Source organism: Anoplophora glabripennis, unplaced genomic scaffold (genome assembly GCF_000390285.2).
Source record: "Anoplophora glabripennis isolate ALB-LARVAE unplaced genomic scaffold, Agla_2.0 scaffold722, whole genome shotgun sequence".
Classification (NCBI taxonomy): Eukaryota; Metazoa; Arthropoda; class Insecta; order Coleoptera; family Cerambycidae; genus Anoplophora; species Anoplophora glabripennis.
The window spans coordinates 151503-176918 of record NW_019417222.1 but is presented as its reverse complement, the minus strand read 5'-3'; the positions used below and the strand labels follow the sequence as shown (position 1 = coordinate 176918).

General features: G+C 33.1%; 1 protein-coding gene across 1 annotated transcript in view; it reads right to left on the bottom strand.

Annotated features, from left to right (window-relative positions):
* The window catches only part of LOC108915413 (protein artichoke), a 29073-nt gene extending 3962 nt beyond the window's left edge, over positions 1-25111 (bottom strand). The window contains exons 1-12 of the mRNA XM_018721439.1: positions 24976-25111; positions 21649-21917; positions 18084-18253; positions 16916-17271; positions 16441-16687; positions 16129-16383; positions 15342-15953; positions 13236-13419; positions 11708-11808; positions 10510-10705; positions 3213-3479; positions 451-697 (exon numbers count right to left, since the gene is read on the bottom strand). Of these exons, the coding sequence (XP_018576955.1) occupies positions 451-697; positions 3213-3479; positions 10510-10705; positions 11708-11808; positions 13236-13419; positions 15342-15953; positions 16129-16383; positions 16441-16687; positions 16916-17271; positions 18084-18253; positions 21649-21904 (2891 nt within the window). The 5' untranslated portion in view covers positions 21905-21917; positions 24976-25111. The remainder of the gene's footprint in view (positions 1-450; positions 698-3212; positions 3480-10509; positions 10706-11707; positions 11809-13235; positions 13420-15341; positions 15954-16128; positions 16384-16440; positions 16688-16915; positions 17272-18083; positions 18254-21648; positions 21918-24975) is intronic.
* Between the last annotated feature and the right edge of the window lie 305 nt (positions 25112-25416).

Below are 25416 nucleotides of genomic sequence, written 5' to 3'. Positions count from 1 at the left end.
ACGCCATTGCTTTAAGTCGAAATTTAATTTCTACACTTCCAACGTCATCTTATTATTGTGTACACACAAAATATTCTTTCAATAGGTATATTTTCTTTTCGAAAATATTTAGAGATATATCTTTTATATTTAATTTCAGTGCCCTGTATCTCAAAGACGAAGGATTCAAAGACACATAAATCTTTATTTAACGAAGTATTTTTAAATTTGGATGAAAAAAACTCTTCTTTTTAATACGTTGTAAGAGTTTCTTTCCTAAGGTTGCCATGTAGTATTTTTTTCACGCTTTTGTTAATTGCATTGTTTTTTTAATCAACTTTTTTCTGTCGTTTTTATTCTCACTTTATACAAAACTTAATTTTTTATCTTTCCACCAATTCTTCAACTGTACTAATAACTATATCTACGTTAGCTACAGTCCTGTGGACACGCTGTATAAAAAATACTCACTGCGATAACTCCCTGAATCTCAGATCGGACAAAATGCCATATTCGCCGGCCTGCCTCTCCATGATCCTGGTGGTATTAACGTTCGAGGGACAATTTAATCTCTCCTCGGGTAGGTCGAACAAAGAATGGTTCGACAAGTAAGGCGGACTGACGCATCTTATGCTCCTGTAGAAGGGCTTTAAAGATAATTGATTGCTGAAGTGGCGCGACAGAGGGCGCAAAAAGCAGTCGCATCTGAGCGGGTTACCTAAAAAGTGATATTCATGGACACTACGGTTGAAGAGCCCTCGAAACGGAATATGAGTGTTTTGTCGATGCGGCGGATAAGTGTTTCATGTACAGAGTGAGCCCAATTCGGACTACAAAAAAGTTAATAGATAGAGGAAGGCTGGTGACACGTTATCGAGCTCGATTTTCAGGACTTTTCAAGTCGAATATTTGATATCTTTATTTGTTTTCGAGTTGCATTTATGAAAGCCTATGTAGAAGTAAATTATTATCAAATTTTATTCATAAAAAAATAAAAATACACATTATTTTAATATAAAATACCCCGCATTTTCTATATTTATTAAAATAATCATGGCATATTATACTAGCTGTCCCAAAAAGACACGAAACCCTTTAGAACATTTTAGAACTGAGCCTTATAAAAAAAGTTGCAGGTAAAAGTTGTAAGATATCAAGAAACTAATATGCTGATGATCCTGGACTTGACCTTGTCCTTAAGAGTCAAGGTCAAACTAAGAACAACTTGAAATTATTAAAAGAAAAATTTTTACGCGGAAATCGATATGATGCTAAATTTTACCATCAACTTTGTGGTCACAACATTTTTTCTTTGTCTTTGAAGGTCATTTGGAAGTCAAAGTATTTTTCTGAATAACTTGACAAATATGTTTCAAGCAAATCTTGTAGGGATTTGAAAGACAAATTAAATGATGACCTCATTGAATTTGACCTTCACCATCAACTGCAAGGTCAAACTAAAGTCAATTTAGTATTAATTAGAATACGCTATTTTTTTCAACTGATATAGCACCAAATTTTATATCAGAATCTGCGATCTAAGATGTCCTTGTAGATATGTCATTTGAAGATTAAAGTAATTTTTCACAAATAAACAATAGATTTATTCTACTAAGACTATTGATATAATCCTAACTATTTCGAAATTTAACACATCGTTAGGTTAATAATTAAAATTTAATGATCCATTCTGAAGGCTGATAAGCTGTTCGGTCAAATTCAAGGTCACCATATAAATTGTCGTTAAAATCCTACAAATTTTGCTAGATTTTTTGTAGAGGTCTTTGGATGTAAAATTTAGCGCTCTATTAATAGCTCTCATAAAAAAACAGGGTATACCAATTAAAATTTAAAGTTCACCTTGACCTTAAGATTCAAAGTCAAATCTACAGTCACCAGCAAATCGATTTCATGATAGCGTACAACTTTTATTTGAACTTTGTTTGTAAGGACTCTGTCGTAAAAAGTTATCTGGGAGTTTGTGCGTTTTTGGGTAACCCTGTATATAATTAAAAAGCAAACACACTATCATTTTAATAATAACTCGGAACCGTGAGATTCGCTAAAAAAGCAGTATCGGTAATCGATTCTATGTCGAAAAATTCATGTAGACCAATTTTTACTTTAATTCCAGTTTAAGTCACCGAAAAAAATTGTATTAGGTACTCAACTCGAGAACAGGTGGAAAATATCAATTGTCTCATGTGGCCATTGAATTTGTTTTGAAAATCAAGCTCGTGAACCTGTCATCAATTTTTTTTTCTGTCTGTAGTAATTTCGCTGGATACTCTAAAATCCCAAACGGCGGTCATATTGAACAGTTCTTGTGAGAGAACAGTCTACTACAAATTATTTTGTTTCTGTTATCAAATAAATTACTTTCAAAATGACGTCATTATTTGAAGTTTGTATTGAAAATGTATTACTAATTATTTAATAAGAAAAATTAATTCAAAACTATTAGAAACTTTGACCAAATTAGTTCAAGAGAGGGGGAATATTTTTCACAGTTCTATTAATTATTTTGTTTACTGGGTCATAATACTACATCTATATGGAAATATTGAAATGCCAAATGTCAATAAAATCTTGCAGTGACGTCCAAATAGTTGTTTGGAAATAAACATCTTTTTTGTCAACTTGCATGTCTTCTGGGCTACACGAAGCAGATTGGAATAGTGGTAAATTTAATTAAATCTGCTTATATTGATAGACCTGTAAAATTAAAATATAATCTGAGTTACTTTAAATGTACCTATTCGAATGTTAGGAGAAATTTATCAAAAAATTGGGGAAATGATTCTTGGTTGAAAATTATAAATATGGAGAAAATTATGAAAATTCAAATACATACTATCTTAATGTCCATTATTCTAGTATCAAATAGGCATTTACTGGATAATTCTTACTATTTCCTTTCATTTGTGTGGGGTAGAAGAAACCACCCTTAGATACACGAAATCTCCTGCATAATTTTTTGTGTATCGCGATAATTTGATTTATTTGAAAGGAGAGAGCGGAGAGATCTTTTTTAGATGAAAAACCCCTTCTTTATTTTCAACAAGGAATCATTTTCTTTTCACAATTATTTACTCATACCCTGTATATTGAACATAATCACCGTTTTGGACGGGCGTACTGACACAAAATGCGTAGGTTATGTTCGCGATGGTAGATCCGTGATAGGAAGTGATTTTGATTCTTGGCTAGAAATAGGCAAACGCAAAACTTACCCTCGAAGTAAACATCTGTACCCTTCACCACCATGTCCGTGAGTTGCGGGCCGAAATCCTCGAATAGGTTATCCCGTACATCGAGGAGAGACAAACGGGAAACATTCGTCAAATGATACCAGGGCAAATCGTTCAGCTGATTGTTTGATAAATATATCTCGGAAGCGTTCCGTGGGAGACGGAAGAATTCTTTGTCACTCGTCAAATCGTATAATTTATTGTGGGAGAGGTCTAGCGAGACCAAGCGGGTGAGATTTCCGATTACACCTGAAACGAAATAGGTTTTAGCCAGTTCCTGCGGAACGAAAACAGTAGCCGCCTCAATTATAGCAAACTGTGGGGAGTTATACAGTATGTTAGAAGTTCGATTGTTCCAACGGGCATGATGATAATTAATGTGTGGGAGACTAGACCACCGACTCATACATTTTTGAGGTCGCTGAATTCGAAGCCGGTGATCGTTTAACGAAGTTAGCACATGTTCAAGGTTATTTAAAGGTCAATTCTTGTTTTTTATGGCAAAATCATTTCTAATCTCGGATTCTGAAACAGCGAAATATTTTACGTTCTGTTCGTGGTTAGTTTTAAGGTAATTTTCAATGTAAATGAAGGTCAAATACCTCTCGAACTAGTTTGTCGTCAGAATAAAGTTGTTTGGGTCATTGAGATCTCCACCTGGTAAACCCTAACGCCCTTCTGCAGGACAGCGCACCTCCGCTGGCAGTGTCACCACTTTCAGCGTATTCTGAGGTAGCAGGGTTTGAAATATCTACGCTGTGAAAAAAATTAAACTAAGGCCACAAGCAGAGAATATATGTATAGAACCAAATTCTCGAATAAGAAGTCTATTGTCATTTTTATGACCTCAAAATCTTGTAAACCAGATATTATGGATACGAAACTCATCATCTCATCCTCTTAGAGTCGATTCTATTATTTTTTACAAAAATGACCTTCAAGGTCAAACCCAAGGTCACTAGATGGTGTCCCCAATGACCCAAACAACTTTTATAAAGGTCCGGCATCTCGCTATCCCCACGAGATACTAGCCTGAGAATTTCGAGGGAGTGATTTGACCTTTAAACGAACTGAAAAGCGATCTTAGAACACAACTCAATCACGTATGCGAAAGTAAAATTTCTCACTCTTTCAAAATCCGGGGTCATTAGGCCAATAAATAGAGCATTAAATCAGTGATTTTGTGACAAAAATACTAGTAGCAAACGAATTGTGCCATCGTATAAAAGACAGTTTGTAGATATATGCTTATATGTTTCCTACTCCAATTTACCATTATTTAATTTTTTATAAACATTTTTATGCGAAAAAACTATTTTTTTTGTTTTTTGTTTATAAAACCTAAACTAATGAAGCAATCGGAATGCTATAAAACGACAATTTGTAGAGAATCAAAATACGAATAGAACGATATCGATCCGATCGGATAATTAGAAACGAAGAAAACCCTGAAAAATCTTAATATTTAGCGTTTTTTTTTTAATTCATTACTCCACCATTTTTTAAGTTGTAGAGCAGACGCTTTGTGCACACGCGAAGTTTTGGCACAATTGCAATTTGAATTTTTTGGAGCACTATTTTGCAAAATATCTGGATGCGTTGGAGGTGGTCCGATTATATTTTTTCAGTCGGATTTTAAAAGTAGAAGTGCAATACTACAAAACATATATTCTAATTTTCCGATAAAATGATATGAAATAGGTGAAAAATTCCTTCAAACATGCTCAAAAATGGTCCCTATGCGCACACTCAAAGTACTTATAATTCACTACTTTCGTTCAAAGGGTCAGCTGTACAACTTAAAAAATGACAGAGTAATGAATTCTTTTAAAAACGGTAGATTTTCCGATTGTTATTTCGATTCTCTACAAATTGTCCGTTTATAGCATTCAGATTGCTTCTTTAGTAAGTTTAGTTTAGTTAATAAGCAAAAAACTAAAAAAATGCGTTTTTGCATAAAATTGGAGTAGGAAACATATAAACATATATCTACAGACTGTCTTTTAAATGATGGCATAGTCCGTTTGCTACTAGTATTTTTAACACAAACAAAACCTCTATTTCTAATGTTTAGAGGTTATTTCGACAACATTATTCACTAATTTTATTAAGAATTATTGTGAAGTAGTTGACAGTATAATACAATTTCATATTATCAGCATGGAGCAATGAGAAAACATCAAGGTCAGCAGCGATATCATTTACAAATAAAACAAATAACAGTGGGCCAAGTATTGGCCCTTGAGGCACACCAGATAAAGCCAGAAACAGACTTAAGATCGTGATATTCAATATATTGCTTTCTGCTGGATCATTAAATTACTACGCAAAAGTATTATTACACTTACATTCGGATTTACTTGCTTTGCAAGTCAATAAAAGATTATGTCTTACATCTATTCAATAAACAAAATGTCGCAACGTCACTATTCCATTTTTTTTAGTTAAAATATTCTCTCAGGTGTACAAATCCAACCTGTACTTAATGATAAATTTTTTCCTGGATATGTTGTCAACAAAGGAAGGTACTTTTATGAAGCTGTAATCTTATATTATTTCAAAACCGAATAAAAACAATGTTTTCATCGTTTACGAAAAAGTTTTCATCACTGACAATAAATTTGGTATCAGAGTCCCATCAGACCGAACATTTCGCTTTCTTAAGGTCACTGATGTGAATCAACTGAAATAAACACAATCCCCCAGCGCCGTGGACTTGCTTGGGGCAGAGCTTAAATTAGAAGTATTATTCCAAGGAGACCGCAGGAGTTGATCATAACTTCTTTCTTATTAACGTCTTTTCGAATTTTATCCTGCGGTCCCCCGGGATACGCGTGGGAACCGGGAATTCGGATTCACTCCCACGCCGGTAAAAGGTCAACAATAAGCCAAAATTAGAACTCTCTTGTTCATATTTGCATATTTTATGAAGATGAGACGTTTACTTTCAGAAAGGCCTCTGCGCGGTTGTGCCCCAAAGCTTCTCTGACGGGAGTTAATTAGGAAAATATGTATAAATTTTAATAAATAGATTCAGTTAAATGAATATAAGATATTTTTTAAACAGAACTCAATATTATTTATAGATACCAACTAAATAATGTTCGTAACTAAATTCAGTCAAATAATAATTAAAAGGAGGCAGAAAAATGTCCAATTTTTTTTTAGTGATTTTTGCGAGGTTGCAACTTCGTGAATAATGCTCGTATCTAGAAAAAAAAGCATCTTGAAGCTTGAAGATTCTAGTTTTAAAATCTTGATGTAAAATTTTTTTGAGCATCACTCTCGGCCCAATCAAAAGAGATAATGCAAGGCAAAATTTGAACAAGGTCACCAGACAACCTTGAAATCGTTCAAGGTCGCTAGGCCATCAAACAACCTTGAAAGCCTCCTTCATTTGAGCTTCAAAAATTATGTCACACATCAACCGCCATACCATTTGACCTTGAAACCAAGGTCAAGTGGGTAAATACCACTTTGACGGCTAGTATTCGAGAGTCACTACTGAAACAATACATTATTATAAACAGTTTTAAGTAATCATTATCAGGCGAATAATTTTACTATGTTCCTTGCTTATTTTTTAGAGAGAGCAAAGCATGTTAAACTGTCGAGTCTTTGGTCGGAATATTCCATGGTAAAACCTTTAGCGATGGCTGAAAAAGATATCCATCGTTGAGAATTTTCTGGGTTAACCGCTTATACGAAGCGGCAGTCTGTAAGATACCATATCAAGAAATCGAAAGTCAAAATATATAAATTTGCTAGAACTAGGTGATGGTATTTTTAATGTAATAATTCCTTTGAGTGGACTGACTAACAGTGAACATTAACTAATTTTAGGTTGTAGCCATTTTTGGCATTACTAATACATGCAGAAGAAGCGAGTTTCATAATATGAGGCTCTGTGATTGGTAAAAGTATTGATAATAAATTAATAGTGAAAGTTCCAATGTCAAAAATCTATAAATATCAAATTTTTATTATTAACGGGGAAGCGAGAAACAGGAACAACAGAAAGTGTTCCGATCATTCTGATAGATATTAATACTCTTGGGAAAGACCAAGTAAAATTAGTAGATATCTTGGATTGCCCAGTTCACAAAATTAAGTATCAGGCTCAGTCAAAAAGTCGATGATGTGCTGTATGAATTTTGTTTAGAATTTTGAGAATAATTGAAATATGGAATAACATACAGGGTGTTCCATTAAAGAAAAAGCAACTTTGTTTCGTCATTACTTGCTAACTGATCTTGTATACTTAATTGTTCTTTATTGTAATAGGTTTTAAAAAATCCTAAACGTTTGTTTTATGATTTTTCGATAGCTGTCTTACTTTAGGATATAATCGACCGTTTCCATACATATCAGCAACGTTGTATATACACTATTTAACTGGAATCGAGCAATAAAAACGTGCATCAAATTTTGTAGTCATAGAGTTTTATTAAGGCCCAATTTTTTACAATGGAAATTATGTAAAAAACTTTCGACATAATCGTGATAAAACATGTTAAATATAATCGGAGAGAAGAATGAAAATCATAAAGTCAGAGACGTATCTCTATTTGGAAACATCGGTACATCAATCCAGCTATATCATTGCCAGGTCTAGATACGGATCAGTATAAATCTGTCAGACACGATTGATTACACCGAGCCTAATCAAATTTTGCTATATGCAACATTGATAAACTGGCTGCTATGGGACTAGTAAATTCCTGTGGTATGACATTTTAACGTACAGGGTGGCATAAATACGCAAGCATCTAAATACGTAGGTACATTTGGATTAATATAAATTACATGCTAATAGAATAGAACAAAATATAAAAAATTGTTGTGTATTTCTTACAAAAAATCATTTGTAAAAAATCTCAAAAAAAGCATTTTTTTTAAATAAGAAATGTTCAAAATAATCGCCGTTATTTTTATACACAGATGCTAGCTGGCATAGCAAGCAGCAAGTAACTGACATGTTTTGTATTTAAATCATTCCGTAAGTAGAAATTTCGTATCCACAAATCAAGAAATGTATCATTTAAATACTGAAAAGTCGCCCATCGGAATAGTGGTAGAGCGCCATCATGTAAAAACCATACATTTTGATGAACATTTTGGGTTTTGTCTGCTAACAATACTTAATAAGAAATGTAAGTACCCAGTAAGAACACGAACGTTAAAATATTTATTGGTATCTTAATCTTCAATTATTGAATAAGCATGTTTATTTTTATGCTCACAAACACCAGTTTAATAGCAAAACCCATACTTTTCGTGGCACCCTTATAATTTAATATCTGTTAATATTTAGGTATCTATTTTTTAATTTTGAAAAGAACATTTAAAAAAGCTATCCTTAAAACGCAGAAAAAATTTAACTTATGGCTGTATCTCACAATTCTGTGTTGAAGAGAAAACAATTCTTTTGTTAAAAAATGGATGAGAAAATGTCATTAGTTATAAAAATTCTTGATTGTGCTCAATCTTAAAAATGTTATTACTTTTTAATTTTATAGGTATAGAGTTTTAATTTTTTGAAAAAATGTTTAAAAGTGAGCATAAGCAGAGTAACCAAATTGTATAAAATATCGAAGAATATTACCAATGGTTCAATTACTTTGATAAACAATAATTACACAGCCCCACAAAAAAAAAGTGGCAGTTTCGAAAGACAAGACCATGGTATCCATATGGTTTTGGGGTCGCTTAATCCGAATCCGGTGTGCGTTTGACGCGATTAGCTCTGGTTTAAGGTCAAATGTAGAAAATCAATTGTCAACAAACTAAACCTACGTATCTATACGTTTTTGGAGTCGCCGAATCCGAATCCGGTGTCCGTTTGACTCGATCAGATCTGGTTTAAGTTCAGTTCAAGGTCAAATGTAGAGAATCAATTGTCAAAAAAGTTAATCTGCATAAACCTCAAAAAACAGCTTGAAACTATGAAACCCAACATCAACCCTTAAACCTTTCATAACTCAATAACCTTGAAATCGATAACCTATAACTCTAAAACCCATAACTTGAAAATCTATAACCTCAAAACTCATAAATCTCAAATCCCAATAAAATGCTAACACAAAATGAGCAAATATAAAAACAAAAAAACTTACAAGCTAAACTCAAACTTCAATCTCGGAGAGTTTTAACTTTATAATTTTACACCTCCATCACTTAATAACCTCTTAATCCATAAACTCCATAACCCTGAAGTGTAACATAAGAAAATTGCATGTCACAATATAATATAGGGTTATAAGGTTTTGGATTCCTGGGGTTATAGGCTATTGGAGTTATAGAGTTATGGGACTTCAGCGTTATGGGACTTCAGAGTTTATGGGGTTTATGGTTATGAAGCGATGGATGTATAGAATTATAAAGTTAAAACTCTCCGATATTGAGGTTTCAGTTTTGCGTGTAAGTTTTTTTGTTATTTTTTTGCTCATTTTGTATTTGCACTTTATTGGGATTTGAGATTTATGAGTTTTGAGGTTATAGATTTTCAGGTTATGGGTTTTAGAATTATAGATTATCGATCTCAAGGTTATTGAGTTATGAAAGTATAGGGTTATATGGTTTAAAGGTTGATATTGTTGGGTTTCATAGTTTCAAGCTGTTTTTTGAGGTTAGAAAAAATCGCTGACGTAATGGGGCAAAACAGGTTTTGGATTCGGTTTCAGCGACCCAAAAAACATATAATCCACTTGGTCTGGTTCAAGGAACTCTACACTCCTTTTTTTTTGCTCCTATGTTATCATTTATTAAGCAGTCTCTAATAATATATAATTACGAGAATCATAAATATCTAAGCTTATAATATGAAATAAATTAGAAACTTCATATTTATAACTTTCTTGAAACTACTAACAAATAATATCTCTTCGATATTTCAAAAGATTGGTGAACTTTGCTTGAACTTACTTCTAAAATTTTCAAAAAAATGTACACGCTTTATATAAAGCAAGATCAAGATAGTATTAACATTTTTACGAGTTTGGAGACAAGAAAAGTTTTTATAAAGGGATTTTCTCATAAATTTTCAAACAAAGACATTTTTCCTCTTCGGGACAATCGTGGCACACACTGTATGGCTTCATTTAGTAAGAATTAAAAAAAAATGAATTGATTTTAATCAGCTTAATATCTTTGAAGTAATGCAAAAATCAATCTTCCACGCAGTCAGTGCGAAACGTTGGCTGTAAGCAAAACAATGCAAATGAGCCCGGAGCACCCCTCCAATCCAGCAATAAAAAACCCAGAGCCTTCTAATCCTTACCTTTCCGAATGTCTGCGATAGAATTATGAGAGAGATTCAACTTTTCCAATTTCGACGTTCCGAAAGTGAGATCAAACGTTATTACGGGCATTAAGTTGTAAGACAGGTCGATCTCCTTTAATTTATAAGGAATGTATGGGTTGCTCGGGAACGTCTTTCTGGTCAGGAAGCTTATTTTGTTGCGGCTCAGGTTCAGCTGAAACAGAACGTCAGCCCTTTAAATTTAATGACGAAGAATAGGTACCTACATTATCTGTAAAACTTTTTTAATGCCCTTAAACTTATGTAAATGTCAGTATAATTAAAGAGAATTGGAAAAAGGTTACCTCAACCGGTGCAATTAAATTAACGATTTGTGAAGAGGGGCGGTATATTATTATTCTTTATAATAGCTTATGTTAACTGCGTTTGAGTGCAAATATTAATTATACAGGATGTCTCGAATTGCATACCCTAAACAGGTGATAAAAAAATGGTTCTTTTTTTTAATATACAGGTTGATACAAGCCTGCAGCTTCTTTGTTTTTTGACCGATATCAAAATTTACAAAGAAAACGTGTCCTAGTTGGTCGTGAATTGCATTAATAAAACAGCAGTATCATAGTTATATAGAGTTTTTTTACCCTACATTCCCAAATAAAATTTTTTGAATTCGGCCAAAAAAATTAGTTACAGTATCACATTTAAGCGCGACACGCTGTATTCAAAACGTCTAATGATAAATAAATAATAATTTACACACTTGATGAAACAATTTCCAAACTGGCACAGCATAATCCAGCGCTAGTCGGGGCATTAGATCGCAGAGTAGTTGTTTTTTGTAATATTGTTAATTTCAAAATATACTCAAGGATTTGGAGTCTCCTTTACAAAAAATACCTTATTATTTAATTATTATCTAACAAAAAATAATACAATCAAATTTTGTTTTTTTTTCATCTAAATGACCAACAATTTGGAAATGGATAATTTTAAATAAAAAACCTTTTCAGCAAATAAATAAAAAATGTATGTTTTAGTCTTAAACAAGTGAAACAATTAGAAGATTTATTACCATTTAAGTTTTGGTCTATCCAATTTTGGACGCCCTATATACAAACATGATTTTTACTTATCTCTTTGAATGACAGAATGATAATTAAAATGAAATTACTCCACTGTTAAGAAAATATAGTTAGGTATGAGCTAACCGACTTACCCTTTCTAAGGATAAACAATCATCTAGTAACCCATGGGTCTTATTATCCAATTTGGCAATTTTATTATTTGATAGATCCAAGGTCTGAAGAGCTACCAAACCTAAAAAAGCGTACCTGTTTTACAACCATTTTTTAAGTAATCATAAGGGATTAAAAAATTATAATAATTGAATGACTAAACCTAAATCACCATGTCCATACTGCTAGCGATTTGCTAGGAGGGTAGTGGAAGGTGCCTGTTTGACCGGTAGCGACCAACGTTGATGGATAGTACTACAACGCAATGCTACCCGCCAGACAAGCACCTTTTGCGCCAACTTGACCTAAGGCTAAATATTTGTAAATTATTAATACACAACTTAATATATTATATATCGGATATCGTATATCATATATCGTATATCGTATACCGTATACCTTATATCATATATCATATATCTATACTACTCTATACTTTTTGAATAAAATCTTAGGAATACAATGATACCACGTTTGACAGTTCTAGTTTTATAGCAAGATATATCTGTAATATCCAAAAGACTTTTACAAAAGCCAAATATGTTAGGTTGCATGATACTTAGTAATTTCTTTGTTGCACAATTCTCTGTTGGTTATATCTTTGAAGATAGACGTTGAGATAGACGCTCAAAATTTATATCAGTTTAACGTAAGAAAGCTTTATATCCAAATAAATAAAAATAGACAGTTTTCCATTAAAAAAATAATTTCTTGTTATATCTAAAAAATGGTAACGGGGCATTCGTCCGCAGAGTAGTCGCTTCACGCAACATCATCAGCCTAAAAATATTCCTAAAATTATTATCTATTGAAGTATAAATGCTCTTTTATATTAATATCTCATAAGCAACCTTAGAGGCAACCTTTTAATTAGTAATTAATTATATTGCACAGATAGACCACTGCTCTAAATACTAAAAGTTAGTCTAGCAGCAAGTTAAAGTAAAGTACAGAAGCTAATATTAAAATGTATGTTTGTTTTATTCATAATATTTGAATAGATTATTTTTACTCTTTTAAATGATTATTAATATGGGTGAGATATTGTGGCTATAAGTCAATCCTGGAAGGGGCTTTAGTCCGCAGAGTAGTAGCTTCAAATTGTATAATTAATAACTTGTCTTTGAAATTGCTTTTTAATATATCCACATGTTGATGTCAAACAAGTAATACTGCCTGTCTTCTACCTTCTTTTAAATGCACTGATATATTAGTTCAATATTTACTACTTTTTATATCGTTTCTGCTTCAGATCTTTAAATTATAATTTAAATGTAGGTGTTGCATATTTTATGTGTATGCAATTACAGACTGTTTACATTTTTAGCGTATTTTTCCGTGCGACGGTGAAAGACGGCCCTGTAAAAAGTTACGATTAGGAATAATATATGAGAAAACGGCTTTTCCGACAAAACGACAGTAATCCACCAGGCGCGGAAAACGAGAAACACACAAAGCTAAAAAGCCGCTCCGCTCCGATTCTTAAAAAAATATGAAAATATCTCGTACCCTGGAAGGCCCCGTTGGGGATATAAGTGAGGTTATTATCCGTAAGATTTAGTACGAGTACTTGCAGGAGTCCCTCGAAAGCCCTGGAGCTGATGTTATTCAAGTTGTTGCTGGCTAAATTCAATTCGAAGACAACAGGTAGCTTCCCGAAGGCGTTCCGTCCCAAGTTCGTCATATTGTTACCCTGAAACAAAATAATGGAATCAAAGAGAAGACTACACAGGGTTAGCCACTTAAAACTTCCCACGCCTGTGTCTGTCAACTAACTGTTTAATTTTAGAAAACAAGTAATAAAAAGCGGAATTATTCAAATATACAGACTACGCTATTTTTTCACCTCTCCGTCTAGGACAGAAGTTTTAGGAAATTCTCTTGCAATATCAAGAAACTACAAATAAAAACAATTTAATGTTTTTTTTAACAGAATACTGATTGCAACTATACAGGGTGAGAATCCCTCTTAGGTGGAACACCCTGTATATACAGTTCGTACGATATTTATTGAGAATTCTATGAAAAGAATAGGCCAATAAAGTTCTGTTATCGGAACTACAGTAACAATTTAACGCTGAAGGGGCGTGACTTGAAATATTCTGCGTTATTTTCAGAATATTAAAATATACAGGGTGTTTCTGGAGTAATTGCGTTCCTTGAGGGTGATAGAGGTCACAAAAATGAGCAACTTTTATTAAGCAACTGGTCTAATAATGCTTCTGCTTTCGAGAAAATTAATAAAGAAAATTAACCATAAAAGTAAGCCGACCCTGTGCATCTTGTGCACGTGCATGTGTTGCAGTATTACTAACAGTACCGTGTGGCGTGTATTACGGGAACAACTATTACACCCCTGTCATGTACAAAAGGTTCAGGCATTAAATAACAATGATTTTCAACCCCGTGTGGATTTTTTTTAAGTTTGCATTGAGCTGTGACGTAATCGAAATTAATAATTTCATAATTATTTTTTTACATCATAACAAAGTCCTCTTTTTTTCTCAACAACTTTTATTAAAACAGTTTTTCGTTCATAAAGGCAAGTAATTGACATAAAGCTATTCAACTAGAATAATAAATAACAGTGGACCCAGAACTGTCCCTTGGGGAACCCCTAAAAATTGATAAAATTTATCTGATTGGAAGCCACAATAATTTACAGACTAGTATATGTTACTAAAAGCATTTGACAAAGTTAATTATGACATACTTACTTCTTAATAAGTTAAGTTTATTTGGATTTAAACGATAATCTGATTCTTCTCATTAAATCCTATCTTTCTCAACGTAAACTATATGTTTCATACAACGGATTTAAATTTGACAATTTTATTGCAACGTCTGGAGTACCCCAAGAGTCAAATTTAGGGCCATTTATTGATGATTTATATCTGCCTCTAAAATCTAATCATCTATTTTTTGCCGACGACTTGAAGCTATTTCCGAACGTATCTACTTTGAAAGATTATTTAATACAGCAAGAGCTGGCAGCTGACAGATCGTGTAAGTGGTGGGAGAATAATCAATTACCTATTAATATAGATAAGTATAAGGCCTGCTCATTCACTTCCAAAAAGCAACCGCTAATATTTAATTACACACTTGAAAATGCGTTACTGCTTATTTGTGACAATGTTAAGAATTTGGGTGTGATATATGACAATAAACTGTTCTTCACTGATCATATCAGTGCAATTATAAATACAGCCAAAAGAGTTTCAAGTTTTATAGTCTGAAATTCAAGATCTCACTAGTTCGTTCTAAACTAGAATACTGCTAAAATAATCAGTTAGCTCAGAAAGCCTGGAGAAATATCTACAAGTAAATAACTCGGTCTCAAAAATCATGAGAAATATAGGCGTGGACAGTTTGAAGTATAATTTTTAAAAGAAATTGGATTATTGGCGTTTTACAAAATATATTTAAGAACTTTATTAGGCATTTAAAGAGATGTAGTTAGTATTATTAATTAGAAAATGTTTAAAAGCTTATGGTCTACTTTGAAAGTGTAGAAAACTCATTCATCTATTTCATCTAATTCTCCGGTTGGCTGCCTTAAAGAAATATCATGTTCTTATGCATTTTTAATTTACCACCACAATATGAACTTACCTCCAAATACAAATACTGCAGCGAAGTCAGTTCGCTGATGGCGGACAGAGGAGGATTGGTCATGCCATTGTAATTCAAATTCAACCGTTGCAACGTCAAAAGCCCGGTAAAAGCTCCATCCCCCAGACTGTCCCCCAACCGATTGTGGCTCATATCCAAACTGAGCAGTGAATTCATGCTGGGCCACAACTTAGGCGGCAACTCCTCGAAATCGTTGTACGACAAATCCATATGCGAAACCGATATCGGCAATTGGAACATAGTCTTAAGCTGGTTACCCCTCAGGATAAGCTCCCTGGTGCTGGCTAGTCTCGTGAACCCGCTCCTGGCGACGGACTTCAAGTTGTTGTAGCTCAAGTCGAGCCTGAGCAAAGTCGGCACAGCCCCGAAAGTTCTGGGCTTAACGCTTTCGAGATTATTGTGGCTTAGGTCCAGCGTCCTTAATGAAAACAAAGTTTGGAAGACTGAATTGAATATGTCCGTTAAATTGTTGTAAGACATGTCGATGGTGTGCAACTCGTAGAGCTTTGGGAATGTCTTCTTCGGGACGGAGGTGATCGCGTTGTGGGATATGTTCAATATCTTTATGCCAGTCATGTTTTGCAGCGGAATCTAGGAACAATTACGACGCAAGATTAGAAGTAAATAATTTTATAGGGATTCATTATAAATATTACCAATGAAAGAATTATCTAACAAAGTAGTATACATAAAGAATAATAATGCAGGTGCAAGAAGCCGGTGCTCACATAATTATATGCATGTTTGAATCTGATTTTTAACTTACCTGTGTCATGTTTTCAAACAAGTTGTACGACAGCTGCAACTCCGTGGCGTAGGTGGTCTCATCAAAAGCTCTTTTCGCCAAAACGCTAAGTCGATTATAGGACATGTCAAGCTTAGTTATATTAGCGCAGTTCTCAAAAGATCCTGTCTCAATCTTACTGATATTGTTCTTGGACAGATTGATGTGAGTCAGATACAGGTCCTTAAAAGCCAACTTCTGTATCTCAGTAACCTGGTTCTCGGAGACATCCAGGGCCTGAAAGCAAAACAACCATCGGTAACAGCGTCCTTTTAATGCTGCAGTAAATCCTACCTCGATAAAATTGAGCTGGTAGAACATCTGATAGTCAATTTTCTTGATTAAATTCCTGGCTAAATCTATTGTTCCGATTCTCTTCAGGGAGCCGAAGGTGCCTCTGCCGACGTCAGAGATTAAATTATCTGACAGGTACAACCTCCTCAAAAATCTCATTCCTCTGAATGTACTTTGATCCATACGTTTAATTTTATTAAAGGACATGTTTAACACCTTCAGGACAGTGTTCCTTGCGAAAGCTCCACTGAGAAAGAAAATTTAATTTATTTTGTAACTTATAAATACACTGTTTCGTTAAATCATTCAGTATGTGATTAATCGGCGAAGAAAAAAAATGCATTCACGTAAATTCTGAACAATCGGGACTACGCGGTGGCTGTTTTATGATTGATAGGGCAAATGGAGCTCGAACTGGGGCAACTATCGATAATTTTAAACCACCTCAGCCGCCGATATCATTAAGGGCTCTTACCGCGTGATCTCGGTGAGGGAGTTGTGAGAAACATTAAGCCATCCGAGCTTCGTTAAGTCCGCTAAATGGCTCGCGTCGACTTTCGGGATGACGTTATAACTGAGATCCAATACCTCCACGTCCCTTAAACCCTTGAACTGATTCCTTTTTAAGTCCTTTATTTGATTTCCATGTAAATCCAGGGTCTTCAGTTTTCTTAATGGTTGTAAACTTTCCGGCGGCGGCGTTGTCAAATTGCCATTAGCGATCTGGAGTTTTAAGAGCTTGCCCGTCATGTCGCTCAACGCGAATGCGTCCTTGGGCAACTCCGTCATCCTGTGGCCGTCGATGGTTAGGAGCGTGAGGTTTCCCAGGATCTGAAAGTTGTGTCGGATTAAAAAATAAGAGGCAAATACAGGATATCTGGAAATTAGTTTATTTCGCGAGTAAAAATAACAGGAAAACGTAGGAACAAAGCGGAGAAATGCCTTTATGAGGGCTACTTAAAAGTGAGCCCATCAAACTTATTTATTTCATTATTATCATTTATCTGAAATGATTACTATACGCTGTGGTGATAAAGTGCTATGAGAAAAAAATCCATGTAGTCTGAAAGGTTCTGAAATTGAGAAAGGTGTCATTAATATCATAAAAATAAATGTTTTCAAGTTGAAAACATTATCTTAACCATCAATAGAGGAGTATTCTTTTAAAATACAAAAATATTAGTAGCATTCAATTCAGTGAAAGAAAGAGTAGGTAAATGAAGGTTTTTAATAAAAAGTAATCTAAACTATGGCCAGTTTAATTAATTAACAAAAAATAAACGATGGAAGAATCCATTTAAAAAAATGATTTAAAAAGCAAAAGTTAACTGCAATCCTCCCAGTTTGGGACGTCCTGATGGACAATTAGAGATTATTTTTTGACCATTACATTCAAAACTTAATATTTTATCTTTAACCTTTTGAAGATACATACTTTTGAAGATATAAGTATTAACATACTTCATATGTTCATATGAAATTTTAATTTTACTTTTATTCGCTGGTAAAATATTGTAGGCTAATTTCTGACCACCCTGTATATTGGTATTTTAGGAGCACTGAAGAATAAGTAAAACGGCGGTCTTAGTTGAACTTTCGCCTTGTATTCTCAGGTTCTAAAAAAGAATTGAGGGACAACATACCTTAAATGCCGAAGTGGGAAATTCCTTAAGGCTAGAATTCATTAGATGAAACTCGTTAAGGGTGTCGTTTACTCCGAGAAAAGTGTGTTCTTCGATTGTTTCTATAGGTGTGTCTTCTATTTGCAGCACTTTGAGATTTAGTTTGTACAAAAGGCTTCCATATAATTTTGCTGAAAAAATATCTCAACTAAACTAAATCATTTATTAAATTAAAAATGCAATAAACGACGGGGAAATTCCATTGACACTGGGAAATGACAAGATTTTTTTATAGAAAAGTGTAGGTTTTCAGGTCAGAAAACATATATCACCACTAGCAACATGATTTTTCGCGTTTTTTGACCAGAAACTGCCAATAACTCAATAAAGATGCATTTAAAAAAAAAGTTTCAAATAAAAGTTGTTTAAAATTAAATTTTCTACAAAATTGCTGCTATGACAAATTTCGATTTTCCCAATAGTTTTCGTGTATATTTTTAAAATGAAGTACAGATTATTTGAAAATTAATGTTGTGGAGTCAAAATAATGGTCAAAGAAAATTGCGGAAAATTCTTGAAAAATCTTATATAGTTTTCTGAGGTTTGAATATTTATGAGTATCGAAAAAAATCAAAGAAAAGATTTTTCTGGAAAATATTACGAAACGCATATTTAATTCGTAATGTACTTACACCCAACATTTTTTTTAAATTGTATCTTTATTGAGATATTGGCAGTTTTGGGTGTCCCAAAAGTAACGCCCGTCCTCCTGGGTTTTGATTAAGGGGATAAAAACAAACCGAAAATCAAGAGTGCAAAATTTTCCGATTGTTTTTCTTTGTGGAGTTATTCAAAAACCTAAAAATAAACATTTGGGCTGGGTTATTAAACAATTATATAGTACAGAGCTGTATTTGCTGCAGCTGTATATTTTTAAATGAAAACTTACCATTGCCATTGCTAGATGACGTTCCGTTAGCAGTTACACTAAATTATTGGTTTCAACATGATGGAGCTCCATCACATTATGGTTTACGAGTATGAAATTATCTGAATCAAAATTTCCCAGACAGATGTATTGGAAGGGGTGGATCCATAGCATGGCCTCCTAGATCACCAGATCTGAATCCACTAGATTTTTCTTTTGGGGTTATTTAAAAGAAAAGATTTACAGCGAACCTGTTGTAAATCCAGAAAATGTAGTAGCCCATATACACGCTGCTGTCGCGTTGATAGACCAAGATATGCTACAAAGGATTCATGCTTCAATGTTTAATCCTGCCAAACTTTGTCTTGAAGTAGAAGGCTACTTATTTGAACACCTTTTGTAAAAACAATTTCTATTACCTATTTAAGCACACTATGATTTTAGTTTATGAGTTTTTTCCTCTCTATTTTAAAATTGTTTAATTATTAAAATGTTTTTCTCTATCCTTTTCAGATTACTTACACCCAGGTACAACCGAGAATCGGGAACTATAATACTTACTGGTTATAAATTATTTGTCCTTGGTATAAGCATAGACCTCACTTTTGAGACAAAAAAATTGGATTTTCACTTTTTTAGTTTTTTGAATAACTTTTTTGAATAACTCAACAAAGAAAAACTATCGGAAAATTTTCCACTTTTGATTTTCAGTTCGTTTTTGTCTTCTTAAAATCCCAGAAGGACAGGCGTCACTTTTGGGACATCCTGTATGTATCTGTATCTTAAAGAGCTGTATATTGGTGTGGTTTTTTAATTTTGAACAATTTTTTTAAACTTTTTTCGAAAAACTGCATCTTTATTGAGACACTGCCAATTTTTGGTGAAAAAACGCGAAAAACCATAATATACATAATATATCTACAATACACCTCAAAACGCTGATGTACCTTCACTTTTCTATAAAAAAAAAAAAAGTAAAAAGGTTCGCTCGACAATTATGAACATGCATATTTTGCAAATTTTGACTATAGTCCAGGTCCTGTATCGTCGCTCCAGCTAGGAACATGATTCTCATTCGATTTTTTTTCATGATCTTACTAAAAAAGTTCGAGAAAGACGTAGTATACGGAGGCGGCCAAGAGCGGCCGAAAAACGCGGCACGCGCGTCTTATTAACAATAAAAAAACAAGTCTTCAGAATAAAATATGCCGGCGTAACTCTTTGGATTTTTATTAAGGGATGTTCAAATATTATTTAAGAATTTTGGCAACACTAAAAATTGCAATTTTAATACAGTTTATCGACGTTGAAAATGGTTAAAATCGCGTTTTTTCGAACATTTTTGTTCAGGATATATCAAAAAGCCTAAAAAATTTATTTCGAGCGAAAAAATCGAAAATTACGAATTTGTTTAAAAAAAATTGTTTAAATAATTTTGACCATTAGTAACGTCTGGCAACATGTGTGGGACCTTTACTATTTTTAATATATATCAATGATATCCGTCATTGTTTCAAATTTTGTAAATTTTTACTCTACGCAGACGATTTAAAATATACTCTCAAATAAATAATCCCGATAATTGTATTGCCTACCAGGAAGATTTAAACTCTTTCTTTGAATACTGTAAATTGAACAAGTTTCAATTAAATTTAAGTAAATGCTTCTATATTTGTTTTACCCGTAACCAAAATATATACTCTAATAATTATAACTTTAATAAGAATATTTTAAATCAAGTTGAAGAAATAAAAGATCTTGGGGTTGTATTTGACAGGAAAATAAGTTTTTCTTCACATATTGATTATATAACTTTAAAAAACAACAAAATGCTTGGTTTCATTGTCAGAGTTTGCAAAAATTTTAGGTCGATTTTTGCTATTAAGTATGTATATTTTGCATACGTGCACAGCATAATTAATTTTGCATCTATTGTATATGGAGTCCTCAATATGCCATATATAAGTCTCGACTTGAGGCCATACAGAACAGATTTATGCGATATTTACACTACGAGAAGAGTGATGTGTATTCTTTTCATTGTAGCACGATGTTACGAAATCATTATCATATTATTTCATTGGAGAATCGAAGAATTATTGCCGAAGCAATATTTTTGTATAAGCTTCTTAATGATTTTATCGATTCCCCAGATTTATTAGCCTTGATCTGTTTACATGTACCACAACATGATTTTAGAGTAAATGCACTGTTTCATGAGACTTTTTATCGAATTGATTATGGTCAAAACTCTCCTATAAACAGAATATGCAGACATTTTAACTTATACTGTAGTACTCTAGATATTTTTCATACCTCGCTCATTAGTTTTAAAAGATTTTTAAAGGGAATTATTATTGTAAATTAACATTTTCTATTATAGTAATCTTTTCTGTACTTTTATATTCAATTAGCTTTAAGTAATTTGTGGACATTGTTTTGGGCTATAAAGCCTGTGTTTGTCCCTTCTCCTTAAATAAATAAATAAATAAACATGCTTGAAACATATCCTTCAAGGGTCATTTTTTTAGTAAGATTATGAAAAAAATCGAATGAGAATTATGTTCGCAGCGACGATACAAAACCTCATTTTAATTTTCAAACCTGTAGTAAAAAATTTAAGATCATCATTAAGAGACGGGATCTTCCGATACTTACCGATATGACATTTATATATCGTCAATTTCTGGATGGGCAAACGAAACGTGGCCAAATTGTTCAGGGCGATGCTCATGCTGGCCAAATTCGTGTTGTTACAGCTAACCGTAATGCCTTCGTCTGATTCAATATCGCAGCTGCACGGGTGCAGAAGTAACTTCTCCTTAGGGCACCTATACTGGGGTCCCGGAGGAATGTACTCGGCTAGGACTCCGCACAAGCCCAAGGCTATTAAGGCGAACAATACGGCGGTCATGTTTGCTGTGGGTCTGTAACGTAAAAACATGGATAGGAATAGCTAAACGCTATTTGTTGAATTTTTTAAGTACCCCAATACAATTCTGGTGTTAAATTGAATATTCGACATGACATGCTTTTCAACATTTGGGGAAAATTGGATTGCAAAATATGAAATATGTTTGCTCCTGATTTTTTTGAGGTACTCCTGTTTGCGAAAAGGTAAATTGAGTGTTTCGATGTTCAGTAGCCCAGAATAAGAATTAGCCGACATTTACAGAAAATGCTCTTTTGTAGCCCGGCTGACTTATGGAGCGTATAAAGAAGCATTAACTTTTGTACCGGGGTAATAATGATAATTTTAATAAAGTTTCGGATTTGGCTTAAGGCGATTCGCCATTGTTTCGAATCGCTGTTCCAACAGGCTCCGTTAATAATTACTTGCGAAGTACAATGGAGGCTGCAAATTAAATTCCTCCGCACGAATTAATTTAAATTAGAGGCGAATATTAATATTAGGCAATATTGGTTTGGTTTTCAGTTGTGCGGATTACTCGGTTCGCTACAATTAAATGCGATTCGCGGCAGATGTTTAACTTTCGTTTTTTATTAGCTCAACTGCTGGTGAATTAATTATTACGCTGGCTCAATCATCTTTTCCTCAAAGAGAATGAAAACATTTTAAAAAAATTTTGCAGGAAACTAATTACGATTGTACAGGGTGTTAATGAACTTATGTCAAAAATTTAAAGGGGTGAAAAAGGAGCAAAAACTGAATTAACTGATGTCGCGAACTTGTATTGAAAATGTATGGTCATAGAGTAAAAATCTAATTAAAAATGTGTTTAAAACTATTTTGGTACTGCTGAAATACATGTATTTTCTAGCGGCGAGTACTTACAAAAAATTCTGAAACACTTTTTACGAGTTTGTAGGTTTCTTATTAAGTCGGACTGTATACAAAAGTCAGTTTGTAATACATTGTTGTAGTGATTGCTGTGCTGTTTTTCGAGAATACATTTAATAGCCTTTTCTTTTGAAAATGGCGCATCATAGCACTAGAAATATTGCACAGCAAGTAAATATTTCGCATCCTGTTGTGTGGCGAACATTACGAGCAGCTCAGTTGTACCCATTTCATATTCAACGTGTTCAAGTACTTACTCCTGAACGTCGTGGTTTTTACGAATGATTGCTTTAGGAACATGCAAGAAATCCTCAATTTACAGCGTAAATACTTGTTACGGATGAAACATGTTTCAGTCGAAATGGTGTACGTAACAACGTCCACAACACTCACTACTGGACTAGTTAGCTGCCCCCCCGGTCCCCGGACCTCACCCCTTTAGACTTCTTTTTGTGGGGATATGTGAAAAAAGTTGTGTATTCCACGGAAGTTCGTGACATCGACCAACTGCGACATCGTATTGCCAACGCTTGTAATACGATTCGAGAAGACGTGGCAATATTGCAACGCGTGCGAGCGAATTGGATACGTCGCGCTGAAGCTTGTGTGCAAGCAAATGGTGGGAACATCGAACATCTCCTATGAAAATCAGCAGTTCTCAAAAGGTAGTTCCTTGCAATGTTGAGGTAAGTCAGATTTTAAAATTACATTTTACTCAACACAAATCCGTGTATTTACCTCATTTTGACATAACGGACATTTGGCAAAAATATTTGACATAAGTTCATTAATATCCTGTATATTTATTTACATCAAAATTACATTCATAAAGCATCTATAGTTATATGATATGTTCCATAAGTAGACAAAGAATTTACTTCCGGTGTTATTGCTCCAGGTGTCAATGGCACTTGTGAAGCAATAATTTGAGATTAACATTTTTGTGCCATAATAAGTAGGCTATAAATCACTAAATCGCTGTTCGAAGCTAGGCTGAAAATAATAATACTAATGGGATGTCGATAATAATAATACACCGCATCTACTCCCACATAAATATTAGTTTAGTTGTTAAATATTGTTACTAGCATGTTTAAATATGACGTTATTACAGTGCAAAACATGTATTTTGTTATTAGTCTCGCATTGTATTTTTTTTTTATTTTAAATTATTATTAAGCTAATTCAAACAAACAACTAGCAATAAATAATTATCCAAAATAAGTACTAAAATAATATATCTAAATATAATTAACAAAAAACATATACAGTGTGTCCCCAGATAGGGTACCATACTCTGGTAAACTTTTTTATTGTTGATTTTTCGAGAAAAAGTTATTCTTGATAAAAAGTTTTGCTTATCTCAGTGGGCAGTAATCAAATATGTAATAAAACATACAGGGCGTCCAAAAAATTTCAAAATGTGAAATTTTCCCTAAGCAGTGCCTTTAATTTTTGTTTTCCTTAAAAACTGTATTTAACAAAATTATTCGAGAACTCAAGAAATTGTAAAAAATAAGTAAACTTTTACTTTAAACTTAATATACATATTATAAAAATAGCTTGGTAGAACAATTTTCGGGTTGGTTGTCACGATACAATATATTTGTTATATTAAAATTTCTAATAAAGCAATTATTCAAAGAAATATCCTGTATTTTATGAATATCAGCTCATTTAGGAAGATTTTAAAAAAATTGAATTTGTTTGAACTGTTTTCATTACTTTTCTTGTCACATTTCACTGATTCTTAAAGTTATATAAAATAATACGAGTATTATTATTTTTTAATTAGAAAACGAAAACTAATATCTATATAATACCTAGTATAATTCCTCGAATTTATTTAAAGTTATTTGTTAATGGTGGTAATAATAATTATTCACTTTTACTATTTAGCAGTAGTTCCTAACCTTGCACATACTGGTTTTCTTAATAAAAAAAACTAATAAATTACAAACTTATTTTACCTTATGCATAAGCGTAAATATCTGAAAAATTTGCAATATGTATTCTTAAGGACAATCCATTACTTTGCTTTAAAAGTTTCACGTATTTGTAATACCTAATTATCCTTTCTCACAGGATTCCATACATATAACTTACAATAAACAAAAATATAACGTGTGAAATATAGAAAATATTTAGGTCACTGGGTATATTAATAATCGAAAGCGACTTACCTAATTAAATATTTAAGTAACACATAATTTACAGGTACAGAATATTACACTAGATACTTTTTAAAAAACGATTAAATTGCGTTGATATTTACAGTATGTGTGTACAGACACATTTTGTGTCCTGTATTTGTCATAACTCTTGGTGGACTGACTTTTACATTTTCTTCAAGGTAACCGCAAGGTACCTGGTAAGCTGTTTATTTCCTTCAGCAACACTACTTTCTAGTTAAATAAACTGTCTCTCTTTTGGATAGTTTATCAATTGTAATGTAATTAAGAAAAATATTTTTGTTTTTGAGTTAATAAATATCATAAATTTGAAAGAAAATAATACCATCGTTCAAAAGGTCATCAACATTTTGGAATATTTTCCTGGAGGATATTTAAATTTGTAGTCTGTTGCGACCTCTTTTGTCTGATACGGAAAATAAGACGTAAGTA